We start from the raw sequence: 25,240 nt of genomic DNA on the forward strand, positions 1-25,240 counted from the left end.
ACTGATGTGCTAATAAGCTCATAATATCATTGTTGTGATTTTGACAAATAATAACTTAATTTCTTGTAGGAGCACGCTTGATTAGCCAGGTAAAAAATGGTCTAATTTAGAAATCCATTCTATAGAGTGTTACTCCGTGCATGTTACAATGAATCTGTGTTACAGAGAAATAGCACGTTGATGTTATGGGTAGATATACACCAATTCCCTTAGTGTAGCTCGAAACATGTTAGAAAATCGTGCCGACTTAAACTGAGTTATTATATCCTAAGGTTAAGCGATAACCGATGTGCCATGCGAACGATGGTATAAATAAAATCAAGAGATGCTTACATGACCATGCACGCGTGCTGAATAACGTTTCAATGCGATAAAGTGTGAATGGCTGTACAAAAAATGATAAGTGATCACAGTGCTTGAAAAATGAACTAATGGTGAGGAATGCTAAGAGGAATATGTTCTTACCCAGTATTGCTTCGTAGACGATAACAATTTGATTTCATACAGTTCACTGCATTAAAGAAACGTAAGGTTAACACGAGTGAGTGATAAAAATCACTGTAACATAGGCTGTGTTTGATTTCTACGTCAAAAGCGAGATACCTTACCGGCGTGCGTGCAGATGTCGGCGTTCGCATGGTTTGTTCAAGAAGTGTAACCTGGTTTGGCGCTTTTCAGGTTAAAGGACCGACGGTGCCCGTAAGCCAATGAAATCAGTTCTGTGTCTAACTATCATAGACATTAAAGATGTACTGTTGTGAGTTATCGAAATTAGGGTGAAAGAACGAGGGAGGATTCCTATATTGAGAAATTTCAAAATATTGAGTTACCATAAATATGGTTTTCCATGATGTATTAATTCCATGGTTACACAAGATCAAGCAAGAGTGTCATTAAATAGATCATTGTTAGATTAAATTCTTTTTAAACGTAACAGTCGAAGTATGGAAGATGTTTCTTGAGTGATGGTTGGTGAAATGAATGAAAGTGTAACAGGTTGTTTCTATCCGTTGGCTTGGTGTGAATTCCTGTAGTTAGTTGTCCATTAATGTTCGTGATACATGTATCCAAGAATGTTATCTGGTGAGTACTTCTGGTAGATGTGAATTCGATCCTTTCATCGACTTTATTTAGGTTGGCAATGGCTTCTACTAGTTCTAACTCAGGTCCTGCCCACAATATAAATATGTCTTCTATGAATCTCTTGTATGTAAAGAGATGTTTCTTCCAAGACTCCTGATTCAGAACGTGATCTAGTTCGAAGTGGTGCATGAACACATTTGCATACATTGGTGCGACACAATTGCCCATAGAAGTTCCCGATGCTTGGATGTAATAGGTATCTTTCCATTTTAAATAACTATGGTAGAACATGAAATGTAGTAATTCCATAAGAAAAACTTTTAATGCTTCTTATTACATCCAAGCATCGGGGACTTCTATGGGCAATTGTGCCGCACCAACGTATACAAATTTGTTCATGCATTGCTTCGAACTAGATCACATTCTGAATCAGGAATCTTAGGAAGAAACATCTCATTACATACGTAAGCCTCTCTTGAATGTATTTATATGATCGTTCGCATGGCACATCGGTTCCCGCTTTACCTTGGGTTATAACTCGGGTTAAAGTCAGCACGATTTTCTAGCATGTTTTGAGCTACACTAAGGGTATTGGTGTCTAGCTACCCATAACATCAACGCGCTATTTCTCTGTAACACCAATTCATTGTAACATTCACGGACTTCTAAAGAAGACCGTTTTTTTACCTGGATAATCAAGAGGGCTCTTACAAGTAATTAAGGGTATTATTTCTCAAAATCACGACAATGATATTATGAGCTTATTAGCACATCAGTCAAACACACTGTTATGGCTTAAATTACCTGGTATAAATGGCTTGTAAACCACATTCTAATCAGATTTTTGATTGTTTGCACATGACATTGAAAGATATTATAGTGTTATCCTGACCTTACGTTTTCTCTATTCTAACAGTGAATATCCCCCTGAAGAAGGGCTAGTGCCCCAAATGTGTTGGGCTGTTGTACATACAAATATAGAAATGAAAAATGATATAATAAACCAATGATCATAATGAAGGATTTATGAATTTTCAATTATAAATATCATTGAACAACACTAATAAATTGAATTGTGAAACAAACTTCATTGACAAAGACAGTGGTTATTTGAACACAGTGCTTTGAGTGCAAGTGGGGGACGCCCCTCAACTCCGAGGATCGCGCTTTCAGTTTTGGATATTATTCATCCTCATACTCAGGAGGATTTACCTTCTTGCACCACCTACCATCAACCAACAGAAATGTATCCAAACTAGTGCGATTGTCCATCCATACAATACTAAGTAAAAGCTAGGACATGTATTTTCAGGTTTAGCATGTCCTGGTAGTGACAAACACCCCAATTTGTTTTTCACTACTGTGTGGCCTACTCCTCTCAGAGGCTAGCATTGGGAACTCTTCAAAACACTTTTAAGCTGTAATTTCTAATTAGAAAGGAGTAGGTACGTCATGTTTCATCTCTTTGGAATGGTAATAATAACTACTCTTTAGTGGTAAAGGTGGATTTGATGTTCTATTTAGAAAGTGTACATTTCTCTGCTCCTATCTTTGCCTGCACCCTGTCTCCAATATAAGTCAGATTGAATTTCTTCTGAGTCCCAACATTTCTTTATTTACCCTTCTGAGCAAATAAGATATACACTTTTGTTGTCTGTAAAATTTACCAGCACTGGTCATTAGGGCTGCTAAAACCTAAAATGGGGGAATAACTGCATAGTCTAGCAGGGTTAACGTAGCAGGACTTCTCATATATACTGTTTTTGACGCTCCCAATGCAGTGCCTGTTTTTAAAGGCACCGCCTTTAGAGTGCCAAAAAAGCCCACCAGACACGAGTAACACTCTTAATCTGCCAGGCGGTCTCACCGCAGGTTTGGCAGTGCAGCAGTGGGGTGGGCCCAGCGCCGCACCGCCAAAACTGTAATTGGGCCCATAAAGTATTTTCTCTCTCATCGCTCTCATCAGCTGACCTGTCAGAGTAATCTAGTAATGAGAAAAACGTATCCCAAGAATCAATTTCAAAACACCCTTTGGAGATGACAGCAGGAGGACTGTGCTGAAGTTAGGTTTGCTGCATATTGTCCTCTCTTGTTTTCCTCTCAGAATTTAACTCTGCAGTCAGGACAAAGGTATAGCCTCCTCTTCCACCATCCCATAACCGTTTCCCCAAGTTACTCATGTTAATATTGTATCTTGCGAGGTGAGAGGCTCCACTTGCTTCGTCAAGCTTCCAGCCACCATCACTTGCTTCCCTGACAGAGAAAGTTCAGTTCCTCCCTCTCAAAGTGTCTTTTCTACCACATTAAACCCTTTTTCCACCACTTTAAACCCTTGAGTTTCTTGCTTATTTGGGGGGCTGAGCCCGCTGCAGTTTCAGTAGCATTTGTCACATCTGAATCAGATTTCAAAGTCACAGCTTAAAAAGGCTTTTTAAACATATTCCCCCAGGTCCTAAGCACCTGCTACTGAAGGCTCCCGTCTCCTCTTCTCCACAACTTTTCTTTGCCTCAATATTATCTGATTTTAATCCAGCTGGCTCTAGTCGTGTTGCTCTCATGGCTCTTTAAAGCTCTTGTCATTTGCGGCATAGGCACTGCTGACACCTGCTTTGTCCTCTGTAAGCTAGCAGCACCAGCTGCCTAGTGTGTTTGCTCCCAGGCCAAGCCACCTTCAGGTGCAATAAGCTGCAAGGAAAGCCAGACACCCAAGGCACTGGCGAAGTTAATGCCTTACTTCATCCCCTGTCAGCGTTCGCTGAGGAAACATCATTCAGAGCAATAGGCTGGGCATACGGGATGATAGAAACAGCCGTCCTCAAGCAGACACCATATAGCCTCTATGAGCCATTTGTATGCTCTGAATGTATTATTGAATGTTAAGATACTTAAACACACAAAAATGTATTTTATTCCCTATGCACACAAAACACATTATTATGCAGCAAAGTAAGTGTTTACTTGCAGTAACTTATTTAATGTATCTTGTCTATTTGAAAAATCATTGTTGAACCACATATTTCTTTGTCAATCCAGCCTTTAGGGGCCCATTAGGATGGCGGGAAATCCTAGCGGGAATGGGACAGCCTGCCTGCCATGCGGCGGTCCCGCACCACTGATCATAACGTGACTGCCACCGCGGTGGTCACATCTGCCATTTTAACATTGCAGCGGGTGCTGCTGGCTGCAGAACCCGCCGCAATGGAAAAATGCCATGTTGTGAATTTCCATGCACAACGTGGCAGATACCGCGCGGTGCATGCCACCTTGTTCATGGACATGTACGGGGTACCATAGGTATAGCCCAAGTGCACCCCACACCCCACGGCCTTTTCATTGGGGCATCGCCACCATGGAAAGTCCTTGAAATCTGCACATCATAATATGGATGGCGGCACCGCCACCATATATGAGCCCCAGCTCTGCCCGGCCAGCAATCGTATTGTTTGTCGACCAGCGGAAAAGCAGCAGGCGGACTTTCCGTCCGCTGCCATACCCACCGCCATCGTAATATGGTGGTGGGTAATTCACTTTACGATGGCCTGACGGTCGACACCACCGGGATGGCAGTGGCGATTGTTACGCCATTGTAATCACCCCCTAAATGTGTAATTCAAACAATATTAAACATTGTGGCTCTATTCTCAAAACTGTATAAAACATTATGCTTACTCACTTTAAACTTGAAAGACGTTTTCCTGACTTCATTACTGTTCAGACTCTGTGCTAGTCTGCCATTTGATTCATACTTACCTTGTCTTTTAAATTGAGGCAAATTGTCTACGCTTGCTGAACTATATTTTGGATTTGGCTATTTGTTTTACTTGGATGAAGAGCTTATGTTGATCCTCTTACGTTATTTAATTTTGATTCAAATGCTAATTTGCAAAGATTTGAATATTAAACTTTTTGCCTTCTATAATGATCTTAATTTCATGTTTTGTAAAGATTTGAATAATTAGTAATAGGATTTAGACTTTCAAAAACATAGCATTTCTTACAAAGAAATTAGGCAGCTCCGTTCCTGTGCATCAATCCTCTATTTAGAGTGTAAACAGTATCAGCAAGAGACCTGGAAGAACAGCAATGTTTTCCCCCAAAAATTGTAACTAGAATTTCACAGTATTTACAGTTTGTAAAGAGACTTGCTTCAATGAGTAAATAATGTGGTGACGAAGAGCTGGGTTTGGAGAGCAATGAAAATTACTCTTAATAAATTGCCTCATCCAGATCAACAGCATTCACAATTTAAATTGTTCACAAATGTCTAGAGCTAATCTTTTTTTAAGGCTAAGTTGTGGTTAGTCATATGAAATAGGAATGCAGAATAATCATGATGAAATGACTATTAAGTTATTTGGACATAGATATTTGTTCATATGGAGACTCATTTCTTTTACTTTTTTTTAGGTTTCTGTGATTGGATTCATAATCGAGATCATAGCGGCTGTTCATATAGCATTGCCCTATTTAACTCCTATTCTTCTCAGTGTTTTCCTGCCCGTCTTTCCATTACTTGGGTGCATAATACGTTTAGAGGTAAGGCACTGTTTCATTTACCATACAAGTGATTTTGGCTTTCTTATGCTATCTTATACAGATGTGCGTAGCATTGCAGTGCTATTAGTTGGCCTACCAGTGTAGTTGTACTTCTGTTTTTGAGAGTTAAAAAGACAGACCAGTCATGAGTTGGATAGTCAGTTGTGTGGATGTGGTTATTATGCTTCTTCCAAATCAATTTTTGATTGCATGTGTGTTAAAATGGCTAGGGTGTGTTACATGAGGTCTTTATCAATTCAGGAACATGTAATCAGGGAGAACTGGTGTATGCATTGCCCAGCTTAAGTGTTGGTTTTGTATTTAGTATTTTATGGCATGTCAAGATGTGGTATATTGTTTTATGAACAGTGGGATGAATTGTTTGTGTGTGTTTGACTTATTATGCCAATCTGTTCTTTGTAGGGCTGTGATTGCTTGCTATAATAACCACTATTGCAGTTTAAATATTCTTTATTGTCCGATTAATTAAAATCAATACAATAAAACAACAGTTCATAAAGCAGGGCAATTTCTTACATTCCTAAAAAATAATAAGGAAGTATTAACATATCTTTATAAATGTTAGAAGTACATAAATATCATAAAAAGGTATTTTGTTCATAACCAAATATAAACTTTATTATTCAACATACATATTAATAAACCAATTGGTACAAATAATCTTTGAGTCCCTTCTCTGTTTTTTTTTATTTTATCAGGCCCTTAAAAGAAGCAGAGCATACAGTCAAAAAAATGTTTAGTCCAATTGTGATCTTAGTACATAAAATATTAAGTGCATCCACGCTTCTTAAAATTACCCGAACCTTGGATACTTTAGAAAATGTATCAAGTTATATTGCCAGTATAGGGGAAAACAATATAATTGGAATCATATCCGGTTTCAATTCTTTTTAAATGACCACAACATCGTCCTGAGTCAGTTTTTTCTCAGCTATAAGAATACATTTGACAAAGTTAACTGTTAAATTGATGATATGCCCTTAAAGGCACAGTATTATCGCTTGGCGACATGTTCTCGCCCCTTGTTTGTTGAATATTGGTTTTAAAAGTGTTAATCTTTCTTGACACAATTTGGGGCAAATGCATACAATGTGCAATAACATTTCATTAATATAAACGCATAATCTACACTTTTGTTATTGCCAAACTTGTACCCATCTAGGTGTACCATCTTTTGTTGGGTAGTGTCTAAACCTAAGCTTGAGCAATATATCCCTTACCGCCGGTTTCAAGCAAGAAGTTAGATAGAATTGGGGTTCACTTTTATTATATGAATTGATAACAGACCAGGCATGCTTTTTTTTATAGTCAGCTCCTGATCCAATATTAATGATACCAATTTAGTTGATTGATTTAAAATCTGTTTTAGAATGGTTTTATTTCTAATCATATTATCAAAAGGTTGGAGCTTAAAAGTATTCAAACTTTCCGTTAAGTATGACCTCCATGGTCTTGTATACTCCTTCGTATTCATTTCTTGCCAACACATATATGCAAGGGACTCAGGGTCCGATAAATAAAGTGAGAATAGACACTTTAAAAATGCAGCTTGTCGAACCAATGTTTGATTTTGCAAAACAAATTCCAGTCTAACTGTAGCATGTCCAATATTTTTTGAAATCCTAAAAATTGACTTAAAATCTTTTATTTGTAATCGATCCAACAGTTTGCTATCTTTTCCTTTAAAAATTATTGACCCATATGTAAGCGCAGGGATAAGTTTTGCCTTAATTACTTTTAGTAAATGATTGTAACTAGGGCATGAATTTGTCACGCAATGATCTAAAGGCAAAAGACAATGAAGTTGCCTTGGCCTTTAAATTATCAAAGTGTGGCCACTATTGTTGTGATCTCGGTGATGCCAAACTCATTTGGATTTCTGAGCCGTATTGCCTCTGAACTTTGAAGGATGTGTGTGCTTTGCTCTGGCTTATGTGTTTAGTTGCAGTTGTTATTGTATTTCAGTGTTGCAGCTGACACTGTTATATTTGGAATATCAGAACTGTGTTAGGCTTGTGCCCAATGTCCTGTGTTGCCACACCTGACAGGCACAAGATTTTGAATTATAGTCAACAAATCAGAATAGGAAATAGCATTACTTTTCTGCTTTTCATCATCTACATGTAATATATGTATTGCTCGACAACAAATGTGATTTGAGTGTTTTCTGTCACACTAACATCATAATTTTGAGTCAGTTTCAAATCTGAATTCAGTTGGTAAAAGGAGTAAGTAAGTAAGTAAGTAAGTAAGTAAATATTTTATTGTATGTGGTTAATTAAAACCTTTACAAAAATTAGCAAAGAGAATTTTACATAAAATCATTAAAATAAAGAAAAATAAAAACAATTTGGCATTTGCTGAAATCAGAGTCTTTTGTTATCCTCAATCCTTTAGTTTGGTACCATTATTCACCATTTTTTCAGTTTTCATTAGTAGGAGGCTCGCCTTCTGAAGGAATCTGGTGGCCCTACACGCTGTCTGTAGCTGCTGGCTGTTCAATGCCAGCATGACTGCCGGCCGACATGTTCTGATTTGGAATGAGCGAAATATGTGCAAGAGATAGTAACGTCTCAGGTTTGTGAGGGATGGGCAAATGCACAGGAGATGAATCAAAGTTTCTTCTGCATGACCGCAGAGTCTGCAGAGTGATGTTGGCCACGTTTGCTTCCATGCAGGGGTCTGGTCTTTTGAGATGTAAGTTCCCAGCCGTACTCGTAGGAGCATCTGTTGTGTAGATGGTGTTATGTGGTTAACTAAGTATGGCTGCGGGACACACCTCTCGTATGTTGCAAGTACCATCCAGCCGTGTTTTTTCTTTGCTAGTGCGGCTTTGTCAGCAATCCAAGATTCTAGTTTTGCCGCACCATTGGCGGCTTTTTTGAAGGTCGCAAAGGTGTGACCGGTGTTCCAGGCCTCTTGCATATTGAGATTTGACAGACCTTCTTCAAGTTTTGCTTTCCATGCGTCTTTTCCTTTTGTTTGTTTGTTTATTTCGGTCCAGCAGAGACCCATCAGCGTGTCCTCTTGAGCTGCTCTTAATTTCCAGCACATTTTTAGTATTGCCGCTTGTCTGGCTTGGTGCTGATTTAATAGCCCAAATTGGTTGGTAAAAGGAGTCACTGGCTGAATCGAGATTACAAGTGATGCAGTGCTGGGCCAATCCTCTTACCATTGCTTATCCGATAGATCTTTTTCAGGTAACTGAGAGGAAAATTAGTTAGTATTCAATCAATCAATTTAAATGACAGGGCAGCCCATTGGGTTACCCATTAAGGACCAGAAACCAGTGCCAATAGTTAAGAAGGTTTATTGCAAGCTAGCAGTTAAGTTGAGATAAACGCATTTTAGGACTATGCTATAAAGGTGCAGAATAACAACCAGGAAACCCAACCTCCTAATGAAGTTTAGGCGTACCAGTATTAGACAAACAAGAAGTTCAGTCACAGCAATACAAACGATCAACAACAGAATTTGGTGCTCATAAAAGAGTTTCAGATTCTCTGTTCTAGTCGAAGTCCAAACTAAGGAGGATAGTTCAATAAACTAAGGGGATCTAAAAAATCAGGGAACTGCAGAAAAATGTGAAAAATTCAGGGAAGTAGGGGAAGGTGTCATCATTTCAGAAACTCACTTCAGAGTCTTCTTGGGATAGGGAAATAAGTGTTAGCCTAAGCCACATTCAGTAAAAGAATAAAAGGGATAGAATAGAGGTTCGCACCTCTCAAAGTCCAAAGGAACGTAGCATAACCTCAGACAGTGTGAATAACCGTGCCAGGATTCCTGCCACAGTGCACCTCTAAAAGCTTTTACAATATACCGGCATGCCTCATATCAATCCTCATAACATTTATAAATGAACAAACATCCTGTACCCTGACTTTACCATATTACATGCTGTTGCTAATAGTTTGCTGCAGCTGGTGTTTCCCAGTTTGTTTGAAAAGGCTTAATAGCTTTTACAAATGTTTTACCATGCATATGCAAGATGTGGTTTCAGGCACCACAGAAATATCAAGAAAATCCCCCAGAATAATCATCAAGCAACAGCCATAAAGTGACCTCAACATGAACCTTCCAGAAGATGGCCCTCATCAAATTAATCCCTTGTGCCTGTTTCTTGCTATAAGCAATAAGAATGTGAAAATTCTAAAACACCTTCTGAAAGACTGTCTCATCAAGTTAATCATCTGTACCTGTTCCTTGCTATCAGCAATTAGAATGCAGCCTTTCTGAACATTCTAAAGCACCTTCAAGAAAGCTTCCCCATCAAGTTAATTATCTGCACCTGTTACCTGTTACAAACTATTAGAATGTGACCTTTATGAATGTTCTAAAGCAGTCTTATTGAAAGACCATCCACACTCCTCCCCTTCACTTTGCCTCTTCGCCTGCCACTTACCTGCTTCCCAGCTTCCAGGACTCTGTCTTGCCAGTTCCCTTGATCTTCCTGATTTGATCTCACTGCAAAGAAAGTCCTGGATGGAAAAAAGAACACGAGGAAAAGGAGCGATGTGTAAACAGACTTGATTTTACTACACGCAACATTATGCTGCAAACAAAGGTAACCAGGTTTTTTATTCAACTTGTACAGACTATTGGCAGGGTTCTGCCAAAGGGGACTACGGGGGAGCTAACCCTGTCCAAATTTGCTTTTGCATATGATGCTGAAATCATACTCACTACCGTTTTGAGAACTTTGAAGAAGGGGCCTCTACAGACAATCTAAATGAAAACAGAACAATTACAAAACTAGATGTTGGTTGAGATTTGAAAAGCTTTTGTGAGGTGATACCTCAACCCCTTCACTGCTCTGTATTGTCCCCCCTTTTCGGATATTTGGGGTAGTTTGTGATTAGGCTCTGTAACTTTTTGTCCACATAAGGTATCAATGCCAAATGTGTTTCCTTTTCTTCCAACACCCTGAGGATTCTAAAGGTACCTAGGGTTTGTGGATTCCCCTAGATGGAGCCCAGAAATTAGAAAAAATAAGCAAACCTTTTTGTTTTATAAATGGGGAAAAAGTGCTGTAGAAGAAAGCATCCGTTATTTTCCCTGCAAATGGTATGAACAAAGGTTTATAGTGCCGAAATCACCGTCTTCCCAGCTTTCAGGGACAACATGTTCTACGCAGTTTTGTCATTTTACTGGGACCTAGCCTTTTTTCACTATTTCTCTTGCTTTCAACCATCTTCCAGTTAGTGGTAAAAATGGGAGTGAAAGCAATAATCGATCCTGAAAAGCTATACATTTCAGAGAAGTAGATAATATTCTGAATTATTCAGGGGTCATTTGTGTAGATCCTTCAAGGTTTTCCTATAGTAACTAACAGTTGAAATAAAAAAATATTGATATTGAGTTGAAAACAACAGCTGTTTGTGCCAAAGTTACATTCACTGGACCCTTCTGATTGTGGTGATATAAGGATTTGTAGGTTCACCAAGAACCCGAGGTAACCCGAGCTAATAACTGAGCTACACCTGCAATGGCTTTGAATTGTGTACCGTTTATATTGCAATTCATTTGGTAAAATAAAAAGAGTGAAAAATAGGTATCAAGGACACCTATGTATTTCCATAATGGGAACAAAATATAGAGTTTAGAAGCAGTAGTTATTTTCCCATCTCTGAAATTGTGGGTACCCATAGTAGCATGTGAATAAGAAGACATTTTTCAAAAGTGACTTCTTTTACACACACTGACTTACATTTGGAAGGCAGAAATGCATAGAAAGTCAATATATAATAACACTTGTTCTACAATGATGGGTTTCCCTAAGTCACCTGATAAAAATGATATCTCACTTGTGTGGGTAGGCATAGTGCCTGTGACAGAAAATATCCCTAAACACAACATGGGCACATACAATTTTTCCAGTGAAAACTGACCCTTTGCTTGCAGTGTGTCTAGCTGTGGATTTTGGATCTTAGCTCAGCTGGCACCTGGGGAAACCTTGAAAACATGTATATTAAAATAGACATTCAGGGGTACCCAGGATGTGGGACTTGTTTGGCTCTCTCCAGGTTCTGCTACCCAGAATCCCTTGTAAACCTCAAACTTTGTAAGAAAAAAAACACATTTTCCTCACATCTCTGTGATGGAAAGTTCTGGAATCTGTGGGAGCCACAAACTTCCACCCACCCAGCATTTCCCCAAATCTCCTGATAATAATGGTACCTCACTTGTGTGGGTAGGCCTAGTTCCTGTGACATAAAGCAGCTTAAAATGCAACATGGGCATATCACATTTTTCCAGGGAAACCTGACCTTTTTCCACAATGTGTCTAGCTGTGGAATTTGGATCCTCGCAAAGTGGGCACCTGGAAAAAACTTACCAAACAAAGCTGGACCTTTTTGAAAAGTAGACATCCAGGGAAAACCAGGGTGGGGTGACTTGTGTGGCTCTCACCAGGTTCTGTTACCCAGAATCCCTTACAAACCTCAACATTTGAAAATAAAAAATCCTCACATTTCTATGATGGAAAGTTTTGGAATCTGTGGGTAGCCATGAACTTCCACCCACCCAGCATTTTCCCAAGTCTCCTGATAAAAATTGTACCTCATATGTGTGGGTAGGCCTAGTGCCCACAACAGGAAAAGGTCCAAAATGCAACATGGACACATCACATTATTCCTGTGAAAACCGATTTTTTTTTTTGTAATATGTCTAGTTGTGGATTTTGGACCCCAGCTAAGCCGGTACCTGAGTAAACCTAACAAACCTGTAGATTTTTTTAAACTTTACATCCAGGGTGATCCAGGATGGGGTGACTTGTGTGGCTCTCACCAGGTTTTGTTACCCAGAATCCCTTGCAAACCTCAAACTTTGTAAAAAAACAAACATTTTCCTCACATTTCTGTGGTGGAATCTGTGTGGAACTACAAACTTCCACCCACCCAGCATTCCTCCAAGTCTCCCGATAAGAATTGCACCTTGCTTGTGTGGGTAGGCTTAGTGCCCACAACAGAAAATGTCCCAAAATGCCACATGAGCACATAACATTTTTCCAGTGAAAAAGGACCCTTTTTTCGCAATGTGTCTAGCTGTGGATTTTAGATCCTAGCTCAGGAAGCACCTTGGGAAACCTAGCAAATCTGTACATTTTTTGAAGCTAGACACCCAGAGTAATCCAGGATGGTGTGACATGTGTAGCTCTTACTAGGTTCTGTTAACCAAAATCCCTTGCAAACCTCAAACTTTTAAAAAAAAACACTTTTTCCTCACTTTTCTGTGATGGAAAGTTCTGGAATCTGTGGGTATCCACAAACTTCCACCCATTTGTGTGGGTGGGCCAAGTACCAACGACAGGTAAGGGCCCAAAACGTATTGTCAATGCATTAAAATGAACCATCACAAAATGACCTGGTTTAGCACAAGGGGCACCTGGGTGTTTGGTCACTAGCTCGGCAGTCATCCAGGGAAACCAACCAAACCCAGATATTTCCAAAAACTAGACTCCTGTGGGGGTGGAGGGACAAATGGCTTGCGTGGATCCCCAATGTTTTCCTATCCAGAATCCCCCGACAACCTCAAATTTAGCTGAATAAAGCATATTGTGCTCACATTTTTGTGTGGGAAAGTTCTGAGAACACCGGGCTGACACAAATTTCCTCTGAACCAGCGTTTCCCAGGTCTCCCGATAAAAATGGCACCTCACTTGTGTAGGTAGGCCAAGTATTCGTGGCAGGGAAGAGCCCAACACGTATTGTGGAGACATCAAAATTATCTATCACTGAGCCGGTCGATGTTCCGGTTGAGCAGCAACGGTGTTGGTGATGTCCAGGCAGGGTGCAGCGAGGCAATGTGGAATGCGTTGTCCACAGGCCACGGTAAGAGCAACAGCTCGGTGACGATCGTCAAGATGGTATTAGTGAGACCAAGGACACAGTGAGAAGTGAGGTGGTGGATTCTGTGGGGCCTTCAGGACACGGAATGCTGCAACGAACTCGGTGACAGAGTTGGTTGCCCTTTTCTTCTGCGGCGAATGAAACTAACGGTTTCAGAGACGGTGCCCAGAAGGATGGTGAGGTCTTTGCTGTTCCTGACACCTCTTGAACAGGGGGCAAGCTCCACCTCTAAGCCCTTGGAGATACTTTCTCAAACAGGATGCACACACAGTTCCTCTCCTTGGCAGAAACAGCTACTGCAGACCAACCCCAGACAGCACACAGCAAAGGGGCAGTACTCCTCCTCCAATTTCTTCCAGCTCTTCTTCTTGGCAGAGGTTCTGCTTGAAGTCCAAAAGTGATCTAAAGTTCTGGGGTCTGGGCCCCACCTTTTATAGTACAAAATCCTCTGTTCTCTGGAGTCAGAGAGTGTCTGTGCTCAGCCAAAACTGGTTCTGTCCTCTCAGGTGTAGTAGCTCAGCAGAAGGTGGAGACAGCATTGTCTAAGGCAGACCAGGCATATTCAGGTGTGAAAGGAATCTCCTCTCCCTACTCTAAATACAGCCCAGGTCTATTCAGCCCAGCCATGACTCACCCTGGAAAGGCAACATACACATCACCCTCCCAAGTGGCTGTCTGAACAAAATGCACATCCCCAGCCTGCGCCACTCCAAAACCAGACACTTAATACAAAAACCTAGCAGAGGTACACAGGATGGCTATGGCTTTCTAAAAGTGGTATTTTCAAACACACATAATAAAAATTAAGCCCGGGTGGCTACTCTACTCTGCCAGTGAAGTTTGCAGAGTTTTACCAACCCTGCACTCTGTTGGGAACGCGGAGTTGAGACAAAACTCCTACTCTGTGGTGGAGCGGAGTTAGCCCCTTAGCCCCTGCACAATGGCCTAAAAAAAGACAAAGAAACCACTTACCTGCTCTCTGGCATCTGCGGGCCGCCCACCTCCTCGTCTAGGTGTCTGCACCTCACCGCCATCCTCGTTGCAAACCCTACGTTTTACATCTAGCATGGACTGCACATCCAAAATCCACACAAGACAGAAAATGTAGGGGGTTGTACCTGGCAAAGAGGAGGAGGAGACACCACAGTGAGGAGGAGTGCGGCATGAAGATGCCAGGGAGCAGGTAAGTGGGGTTTTGTCTGGGGCAGAGCAGAGTTCCACTGAGTTGTTTTTTTACTCCGTGGAACTTCACGGAGTGCCACTCCACGTACTCCGCCCACAGCTAATAAAAATCATCTTTACTTAAAGATTAACTTTTTATATTCTGAGTTCAGGCATACTAATCTCCATTTTCCCATCTTGTTCCCATGGGCAGTTATAAACTGTTATAAGTTAACTCCCCATTCTATGCTATGGGATAGATAGCTTTGCAATAGTGAAAAATAGATTTGGCAGTATTTCACTATCAGGACATGCCCTACCTTTCACAGACACTGCACCCTGCCCACAGGGGTACCTTGTACCTAATTTAGGGGTGACTTACATGTAAGGTAAAGGAAAGTTAGGGCCTGGCAAGTGGGTGCACTTGCCACGTAGACATGGCAGTACGAGACTGCACACAGACACTGCAGTGGCAGCTCTGAGTTACCTTTGAAAGGCTGCTTGTGTGGATGGCGCAATCAGTGCTGCAAGCCCACTAGCAGCATTTGGTTTACAGGCCCTGTGCACACACAGTGCACAGTATTAGGTACTTAATAGTAAACCAAATATCCCAATCATGGGATCACTAATCCATAACAACAATTTACAGAGGGAGCACTTGCACATTGGCACTGAACAGCAGTGGCAAAGTGCCCAAAGCATCTAGACCTGCAAAATGATGTCTAACACACAGCAAAACACAGGAAGCAAAAAGGCACAAAATACAGGGGAAACCCATGCCAATGATGCCTGGTCTAACACTTACTAATCAAGGTAACGTGACAAACAAGTCAACAACAACAAACACTTTGTAAAAGAAGTAATAAACAAAATGAGGCTTTATCACAAATACCTATGTACTCCAAAACGATAACACTCACTTGCCAGAAACAGCTAGACTCACCACCACCTGCTCTGCACAGACCCAGCAAGGACCAACAATATCCCACTAAAAAAGAAAAACAAAAGAATTTACACATAAGATAACGCAATACACATTGTGCACATATCCAAAAAGAATTTCACGCTCAAAATATAAGATAAACATGCTGCTATTAAGACACCACTTACAAAAAATTCATTCATGCATGACAATAATACTTATTTGGAGTAACCACAATAAAAAACAAATTCTTACCAGACACATTCAACTACGCAAACTGCAGATCAACCACTGCTGAAACTGCAAACAGGAATCAAAGCTTTGCACTAGAATAAAAAGGAGAAATAAAACATTACAATCACAGCTCAGGCTGCCTGACTGGGTCTGAGCTGTGTTCAACGCTCGCCAGTCCTTATGCTGCTCATTGAGGCCTCCTACCGATTTTCAATAAATTTAATTCTGTTTTGCACCGCTTTTAAAACTTTGTGAGAATTTGTAATTTTGTGTCCACTCAGCGCGATTTATACTGCAAGGTTGCACCAGTCACAGGGCTCCTGGTGCTTTCAGCAGGGCCGCCATTTTCGGAGGTCAGCGCACTAGCTCTCTGCACACTGGGGGGTTAAAAGGCACGATGCTGCGGTCGCGCAGCGGACGCAAGCAACGGCCGCGCCAAAGGCGCACCTAAGGCAAGCCCGTCTGTGCCTGTCCACGCTCGAGCTGGGCTCAGAGCCTGACCCCCTCGCCATTGCGACCCAATAAGGCTGACCTATACCAGGGAGGACCTTACCAAATTTAACCCTAAATGGGGAAATGTTAAGTGTCCTTTTATACCTCTAGAAGGACTATCCAAATGTCTCAGAATTACCTGTCCCTCCTGCAATACCCTTTTACCGCACAGTCTTGACCCCCCCTGTGTCAGGGCCTAGCGTCAGAATAGGTAAGAGGGACTATAAGACCGGCCCTTCACCTCTGAGAGGCATGCTGTTGAATGCCAGATCATTAATCAAACATAGCACGGAATGTGCTCGGCTCATCAGAGAACAAGACATTAAGTTGGCCCTCATTACCAAGTATTGGTCCGATCAGGCCTCCGGGCCTAACTTGGATAACGCCACCCTACCAGGATTTCACTGTCATACTCTTGAGAGATCTCACGGAAGAGGTGGAGGTCTATCAGTTATCTACCACCACTGATTGGAACCTATATTTCACAATGCTTCAAATGCTGCTTGTGAGGCTCATTCTTTAAGCCTTTGCACATCACACCATAGCACCCTTAAGGGGATACTTCTTTATAGCCCTCCGGGGCCAAGGGGTGGTTTCCTAGAACAGTTGGGGTTACTGCTGGAAGATGGGTATGCGCAGACTCCTTCTCTGTGCTAGGAGACTTTAACTTCCATCTGGAGGATTCATCCAACCCAGACACTGCCGCTCTAGGGCAGATGATGGAGGCAGGTAAACTTAAACAGGAGATTGAAGGACCCACTCACAATAAGGGGCATACCTTAGACGGTATATACTCCAATAATCCCACATTGGCAGTCACCTTAGACCTCCCTCTGGTATTGATTTTGAGGTCACAGAGCCCTTAGGTCATAAGTTTATACCTGATCTCACTGGGAAAAGAATTTGGAAAAACGTTAACTGTAAAGAGCTAGGGGAAACATTAAATAAAACAAAGCACCCCCTCCCCACTAAGGTTGAAGAGGGTGGCTCTGCATATACGGAATAGCTAGAGGAAGCCTGCAACAAACTCGCCCCGATTAAAAAATGGATCCCTGAAAGGACAAAACTATCGGCCCCATGGTTCTCAGAAGAACTAAAAACTCTAAAACAGTCCTGCAAACGTCTGAAAAGGGCATGGAGGAAAGGCTATACCAGCGGGGATAAGGATAACTACAAACAGAGTCTCAGGCAGTATAAAGATATACTGTTGGAAACTAAAAAGACCTACTACATAGAACAAATCACTCAGGCCAAATCTGACCCTAAGGTACTTTTTAAAACTATCTCCAAACTTGTGGCCCCAGTGGCTGCCAAAGCCCAAGCAGCCACAAAAAGTAGAAACGATATTCTCCACTTTTAACCTAGCACAAAATGAAAAAAAAATGTCTCTAAGTACGGAACTGAACACACCTGTGTTAGCCAATTTGACTATGCTGGAAACACTCAGTGTCATAAAACATTTGAACTCCATTCGATCCCCGTTGGACCCCCTTCCCGGGTTCAGTTTTGAGGCAAATCTCTGAAATAATAGGGTCAACCCTCACACCACTGTTCAATAATATTATTACATCAGGCATATTCCCTACCCAGTGGGAGAAGGCATCTATTCTTCCCTTACTATCAAAAGCCTACCTTGGACCCTAGCGATCCAAAGAATTACAGACCTATTTCTAGACTCTCATTTCCAGCCAAAATCCTTGAAAAGGCTATAAACACTCAACTCAGCTCATATCTTTCAAACAACAATCTGCTCGACCCCTCACAATCTGGTTTTAGAGCAGGTCACAGCACAGAGCTGGCTCTAATTAAATCCACTGAGGAGGTGAGGGAGGCACTGGACAGAGGAGGAAAGGCTATGCTGATCTTATTACATCTGTCAGCAGCCTTTGACACGGTCCATAATAAGGTCTTGATGGGCCGGTTGTCTGAAATAGGGGTTCAAGGTTCTGCATGGCACCTTATGCGAACTTCCTGTCGGAACGCTCTCAAACAGTGGACCTAGACAATCATAGGTCAAAGCCTTTCTCCCTCCTCTGCGGGGTACCACAGGGATCATCAGAGTCCTACACTTTTTAACATATATATCTGATTTCCTCAGCAACCCTGATTCGATCCTATGGCTTTCAGATAAGTTCATATGCAGACCACACTAAAAAATGGTCTTATCAATCTCTCACGGTCAGGAGAAGGAAACCAGGGCGAACTTTCACAATTGCATGAAGGCCATCTCCGGCTGGATGGCGGCCAATTGCTTGAAATTAAACTCCGGCAAAACAGAGGTCCTTATATTTGGAAACAACCCCAATGTCTGGACACCAGAGTGGTGGCCAGACGAGTTGGGCACTTGCCCACCGCCCACCAGGAAAGCAAAAAACCTTGGGGTGATTATGGACAATAAACTCTCGTATCGCGACCACGTAAGCATGGTGGTGTCGGCCTGTTTCATAATCCTTAGGAAAATAAGGAAAATAAAGATCTTTCTCCCCAAGAGCAGTCTCAGGATAGTGATCACAGCCCTTATTATGGCAAGGATCAACTACTGTAATAGTCTTCTGCTAAATACTCAAAAAAGGCACATCAATAGACTGCAAACCGCTCAAAATGCTGCAGCAAGATTAGTCACAGGCACTCCCAAATTTATCTCTGTAAAGAAAGAACTGGCTCAACTTAATTTGCTCCCCGTGAGGCTAAGAGTACGTTTTGAGGCCCTTTGTTTGGCCTTCAAAGCCCTCAATGGAATTGGCCCCAATCATCTGAGGCAGAAATTTAAGTGGTGTGTGCCTACGAGAAATCTTCGGTCCACAGGAGCCAAACTAGCTGTAACTCCTCCGATCATAAAGGCCAGTTGGGGCTGCAGAAGCTTCATCTCCAAAGCTTGGAATGAGCTTCCCACTCTACCCGAGGAACTCTCCAGATCTCCTCTCATTCAGAAGGGGGCTGAAAACATGGCTCTTAACTCAGTAATTCTCTCTTTATAGACCTCCAGCAGGCCCGTGCAGCACCAGGACACCCCAAGGTAACCGTGCGCTATATAAGCTTCATTAACATAACATAGCATAAGCAAATAATGGACCAGTCAACACACAAACACCCATCCAAGCTGTGGGGGAGGTGGGCCCAGGGGTTGCAGAAACAGCCAAAATAATCACTCTCTAAAGAGGGAGCGACCAAAAACAACATTGAACAAAATCCCTGGTGTACAGTGGCTTTATAGGTCTGCCCCCTTTTGGGCAAAAATCCCTGGTGTCTAGTGTGCATTCCTGCTGAAGATGGTGGCACCATGCACGATCATTCAGCAGGAATGCTCTAAAGAGACATCTGAGGAAAGGAAAACGCTTTCCTTACTCCCGATGCCTCTTTGGATCAAATCCCCCTCCCTCCCCAGGGAGAAACTCACCTTCTCCATCGATGAGCTGGAACTAAATGGCTTTCAACAGGTCCGATGGCATCAAATGACATCGGCGTGCAGTGTGCGCTGACATCATTAGATGACGTGGAGAGGGATTGGCAATGGAAACCGGAAGGGCGGTCCACGGGGGAGGGCCAGCGTTTCCCCGCGGGTGGGTGCTAGGACGGCCGGGAGCCATCCGACTCATGCGCCCACTGTTCAAAAGGAACAATTGATAGACAGAATGCAGAACAATTTCATACATTCATCCGAGTACAGAGATCTGGGCTGAAATCCATAAATGTTTTCCTCCCCATGCCATTCTAGTTTGAACCCAGCCATATGCAAATCAGTCTTGACCCTGCTCCCTATGGGAACAGTCCAGCCCGAAATTGCCAGGCCAGGTCCTCCCTGGACTGGAACCAAGCATCTTGGGAGCAGGCTAGGTTGACTCCAGTGGTATGAAGAGTACGGGACTGGGCATACCTGTCTCACTCCAGGTGACAAATGCAAAAAGGACAGCTGAAGGACAGACGGCTCCCAGCCGTCCAACGCACCGAATGGGTTAAAAGATAGAGTTAATAGCTGACTGTTTGTTTATAGGAACCATATCTGCCAGTACCATTCATGAGACTGGTGTGAATGCCTGCTGTAGTGTTGCTGTTGAGTTGAGTAGACGAGCCACAGCATCTTTGACTCTAAACGCTCTCTTCATCCCAAACCCTTTCCACCTGGGCTTTACTACCAGAGCAGTGTCTTTCTCAGTAAACTGAGGGCAAATCTCTGGAGGATTCGGGAACTATCATCACCATCCTATTGGAATCATCTGGGATCTAGGTAGATAGCTTATGACATACAGTTCTCTCTACCAGAATCTCCAAAGTTTGCATCATCAGGGGCTTCATTGTCTTTTCCATTCTCACATTATAAGCTGCAACATTCATAAAATATCAGAGGTCGAACATGAGAACAATATTGTCCTAGATTACCTGATCCTCATTGAAACATTAATAAATTGAAACTTTCAATTGACGCTCTGGCTCTCCATGTACTTTGTCAGGGTCCTTTTGTAAGGCTCTCTCTCTGTCACTAGTACAGTATTGTATCTATTTTCAAACTAAATAAACAATGTGAACATACCTGCAAGGAAAAGACATGCACGCAGAAAATGGAAAACAGATAACTTAAATTATTAAATCAATGATTCACATTTAATATGCATCTACACATTCAACATACAAATAAATGCAAAACGTCAGTACATTCGATTCATATTACACGTGACATATAGTTAAGATCTAGAAAAAATTTGTATAAGTATGTCTAAGAAATACATTATATATGCAAAGGTAAAACATTAGTGCATACATTTCATAAATCCATTGTTTTTCTTAGGTAAAAATAAATTTTATTAGTGTAAGGATGGTTTCTATGCAATCACCTAAATAGTACATGTTCATTAAATACAGTTATATGAGATCCCTAATTCTATAGTAAATGCACTTCAATAATGACGTCAAGTGCAACACTTTATATTAATATCGTTAGGGTACACAGAGAACATGTACTAATGGCACATTTATATTGCCTATTTGTGATGTGTAAGGGTGGGGCCAAATTACTCTGCTTCACAGGTGGAAAAAACACTTTCTTGTTCTTGTGTAATTTCAACTGACGCCCATGCTAGTCCTGCAAGCAAAGAGTGGGGACTAGGACTTATAGCCCAGTTCTTGGATTAACCCTTTCGGAGCTCAGGATGGAATTGTTCCGTCATAAGGCACCAGTGCCTGTATGCTCATGACAGAACCATTCCGTCATTAGTAGATGCGCACTAAATCCCTCTGCTGCAAACAGCAGAGCGATTTCCTTTTTAAAAATGTTGCCTCGGGTAGTGGCAAAGAGCTTCCCCAACCCCCTGAGGCATTTTTTCGCATATGTTATGACGATAGCATGCATTGCACTATGACGTCATTACATATGAAACTGAAACTGAAATTAGCTGATCGGCTCATTTCAGTTTGAGTGTTTCAGTGCTCCGGGTGCTCTTGATCACAACCCCCTGAGCACCGAATAACACAGGAGAGGTAAACTCCCTTTTCCACTGGTACCTTTCCCTGGTGGATACCTGCTTGAGGATTGCCCCAGGATGGGGATCCCCAAGCAGGGATTCACCCACTAGGCACCAGGGAGTGGGTAGCAACTCTCGGTATTTCAGCTAAATGTAAGGTTTGCAAGGGATTCCGGGTAGGAAAACATTGGGGGATCGACACAAGTCACATCTCCCTGGACTTCCCTGGGTGTCTAGTTTTCAGAAATGCCTGGGATTGGTAGGTTTCCCTAGATTGCCACTGAGCCCAGGATTAAAAACTCAAGTGACTCACTCGCAAAACAAAGTCTTTTTGTCAATGTTAATTTTTAAGTCTCCGCAGTAAGTTTTGGGCCATTTCCTGTTACAGGCACTAGGCCTATCCACACAAATAAGGTACAATTTTTATCGGGAGACTTGGGGGGATATTGGTGAGTGCATTTACCTGGATGTCTAGTTTAAAACAATGTTTAGGTTTGCAGTCTTCCTTTGGTGCAAGCAGAACTAGGGTCCAAAAGCCACAGCTAGGCACATTGCGAAAAAAGGGTACTTTTTCACTGGAAAAATTAGATGTGTCTACATTGTGTTTTGGGCCGTTTCATGTCACGGGTACTAGGCCTACCCACACAAGTGAGATTCCATTTTGATCAGGAGACTTTAGGGAAAGCTGGGTGGTTGGAAGTATTTGGCTCCCCGCAGATTCCAGAACTTTCCATCACAGAAATATGAGGAAAGTTTTTTATTTGATAAAGTTTGAGGTTTGCAAGGGATTCTGAATAACAGAACTTAGTGAGAGCCACACATGTCACTCCACCCTGGATTTCCCTGGGTGTCGGGTTTTGAAAAAATTTATAGGCTTGGTAGGTTTCTCTAGGTGCCAGCTGATCTATGTCCAAAATACACAGATAGGCACATTGGATTTACTTGAGAAATGTGGTGTCCACATTACGTGTTGGGCCGTTTCCTCTCTCAGGCTCTAGGCCTACCTACACAAGTGAGGCAACATTTTATTGGGAGACTTAGGCAGACATAGAATAGTGGAATAAGTGTTAGTACCAATTGACTTTCTTTGCATTTCTGCCTGCCAAATGTAAGACAATGTGCAAAAAAAAAGTCATTTTGAAAAAGTCCTCTAGTTCACATGCTTCTATGGGTACCCACAATTTTGGAGATGTGCAAAACCCACTGTTTCTAAACTCTATATTTTGTTCCCATTTTGGAAATATGTAAGTTTTCTTGGTACCTATTTTTCACTCTTTATATTTTACCAAATTAATTGCAAAATACCCGGTACACAATGAAAACCGTTGCAAGATGCAGCTCAGTTATTAGCTTTGAGTACCTTAGATTCTTGGTGGACCTACAAGTCCTATATATTCCCGCAACGAGAAGGGTCCAGTGGACACAACTGTATATTGCTTTAAAAACTTTAGCATACTTATAGGAAGTTACAGGTGTTCACGTTGGCACAAATGGCTGTTTTTCCAACTCAATTTCATTTTTTTTTATTTCAATTGTTAGTTTCTTTTGAAAAACCTTGAATGATCGACACAAATGACCCATTGCTGAATGTAAAATGTTGTCTACTTTTCAAAAATGTATAGTTTTCCAGGATCCATTATCTGTTCACACTCATTTCTACCACTAACTGAAAGGAGATTGATAGCACAAACATATGGAAAATAGGCTATGTCCCAGTAAAAAGCCAAAACTGTGTAAAAGAAAATTGGGTTTTTTGAAAAAAGTCTGCCTGATCCTGAAAGCTGGGAAGATGGGGATTTTAGCACCATAAACCCTTTGTTGATACCTTTTGTAGGGAAAAAACAGATGCTTTCTTCTGTGTCACTTTTTTCCCATCCCCCCACCAAAAAAGGCTGTATTTTGGATAAGTTCTCGGTCCCCTCCAAGGGAATCCACAATACCTGGGTACTTACAGAATCCTCAAGATGTTGGAAGAAAAGGACGCAAACTTGGTGTGGATACATTATTTGGACAAAAGGTTACAGGGGCCTAAGCACGAGCTACTCCAAATAGCCAAAAAAGGCTTAGCAAAAAGGGCTTGGGGGAGGCCTAGCAGCGAAGAGGTTTAAGTCCAATATTTTAATACTGTAGCTAAACCAAGAAACACCTCCAAAGAAGAGTTTTAACATGCAATCATTAACTTAGTAATGTTATGATGTAATTGAGCACATTCTGCAAATATTGCATGAGCAATAAAATACTAAGCTAGTATTACAAAAATACAATCCAAGACTTCAGTTTGCATTCGGTGTGGAAGATTCAAAGCCCAATGGGTGATTTGACCACAGAGCAGCTTGGCAATTGTACATAACTTTTGCCCGGTATTTAATTCGAGCAAGTGGTTGTCCGTGCCCCCACCAGCACTCATTTTGGCACCCAGTGCTTATTTTTCCTCATTGGACATTTCCTAAGAACAAAAGAGTGAAAACGCGCAAAGGGAAAAGAAGGAGAGTAAAAGGAAAAAAAAAGTCAAAACTCATGAAAGGAAAAACCTGCAGGAGTGAGATAAACAGGCAGGGAGCATCTGATAGTCCATGAAAGAGGTATGAGGTGGATTCCCATCTTGGTATTTGGCGCATCGGTGATGGCACCAATGCTCCTAGAAATTAAGCACTGCTCTTACCCATGCTTGTTTGCAAATCTCAAAAAAATTAAGCCTGGGTGGAGTTGGCAGAGTTCTGCTCCTTGGAACTCTGCGAGGTGCAAAAAAACTCAGCTGCGCTACGTGGAGTTCCACAAGCGGCAGAGTGCGTTGGATAAATGCTGTTCGCTCTGATTTTCAGTGCCCGGTGCTTGCCTGCACTGTGCACACATTGCGAAAGGCACCATGCACAGCACAAGCGGGCGCTGCTTCCTTTCTGTCGCTCAAGTAGATTTTTACTCCAGCTGCTTGTTTCTCAACGCGAGCGGACAGTTTCTCAATGCGAGCGGTCACGAGCATACACAAAAACTCTCAATGAGAAACCTGACCGCCTGCGCTGAGAAATCTCGCCGGGAGGTTGATTTTCCACGCTTGCCAACTTGATGTTGATGATCGCGAACAAGGAAATATTTCACCAGGAGATGGATTTTCCTTGCTCACACTCGCCAGCTTGATGTTGATGAACGCGAGTGAGGGAAAAATTCTGCACCGCTACATTGAGTGGAGTTTTTCAGAACTCCGCGTAACACGGAGTGTGGAAATCTCTGCAAACTCCAGAGCAGAGCAGAGTTCACCACCCACACTTAAACAAAATGAAAAAAATGGAGCCTTAATTATTTAAAAGCCTAGATCCTGGCTGTAGTTTTCCCAAAACATGATGTTGTCTCATTGGTGTCTTGACTTTTATGCAAGGGGGTTTACAATGTACCTCTTTCCCAGGCAGGGTACTCTGTGCCTGAATCTACACTTTTAGATGATGAAACTCCCTTCTCCTAGCTCATGTCCTGTGAAGTCTTCAGCACTAGTT

The 25,240-nt window shown here is 41.9% G+C and overlaps 1 protein-coding gene across 1 annotated transcript in view; it reads left to right on the forward strand.

Moving 5' to 3' along the window:
- LOC144770057 (ATP-binding cassette sub-family A member 10-like) overlaps positions 1-25,240 on the forward strand; it is a 1,719,125-nt gene that overhangs the window by 1,426,419 nt on the left and 267,466 nt on the right. The window contains exon 26 of the mRNA XM_078654288.1: positions 5,491-5,619. Within this exon, the coding sequence (XP_078510414.1) occupies positions 5,491-5,619 (129 nt within the window). The remainder of the gene's footprint in view (positions 1-5,490; positions 5,620-25,240) is intronic.

The sequence above is a fragment of the Lissotriton helveticus genome, chromosome 7 (genome assembly GCF_964261635.1).
Source record: "Lissotriton helveticus chromosome 7, aLisHel1.1, whole genome shotgun sequence".
Classification (NCBI taxonomy): Eukaryota; Metazoa; Chordata; class Amphibia; order Caudata; family Salamandridae; genus Lissotriton; species Lissotriton helveticus.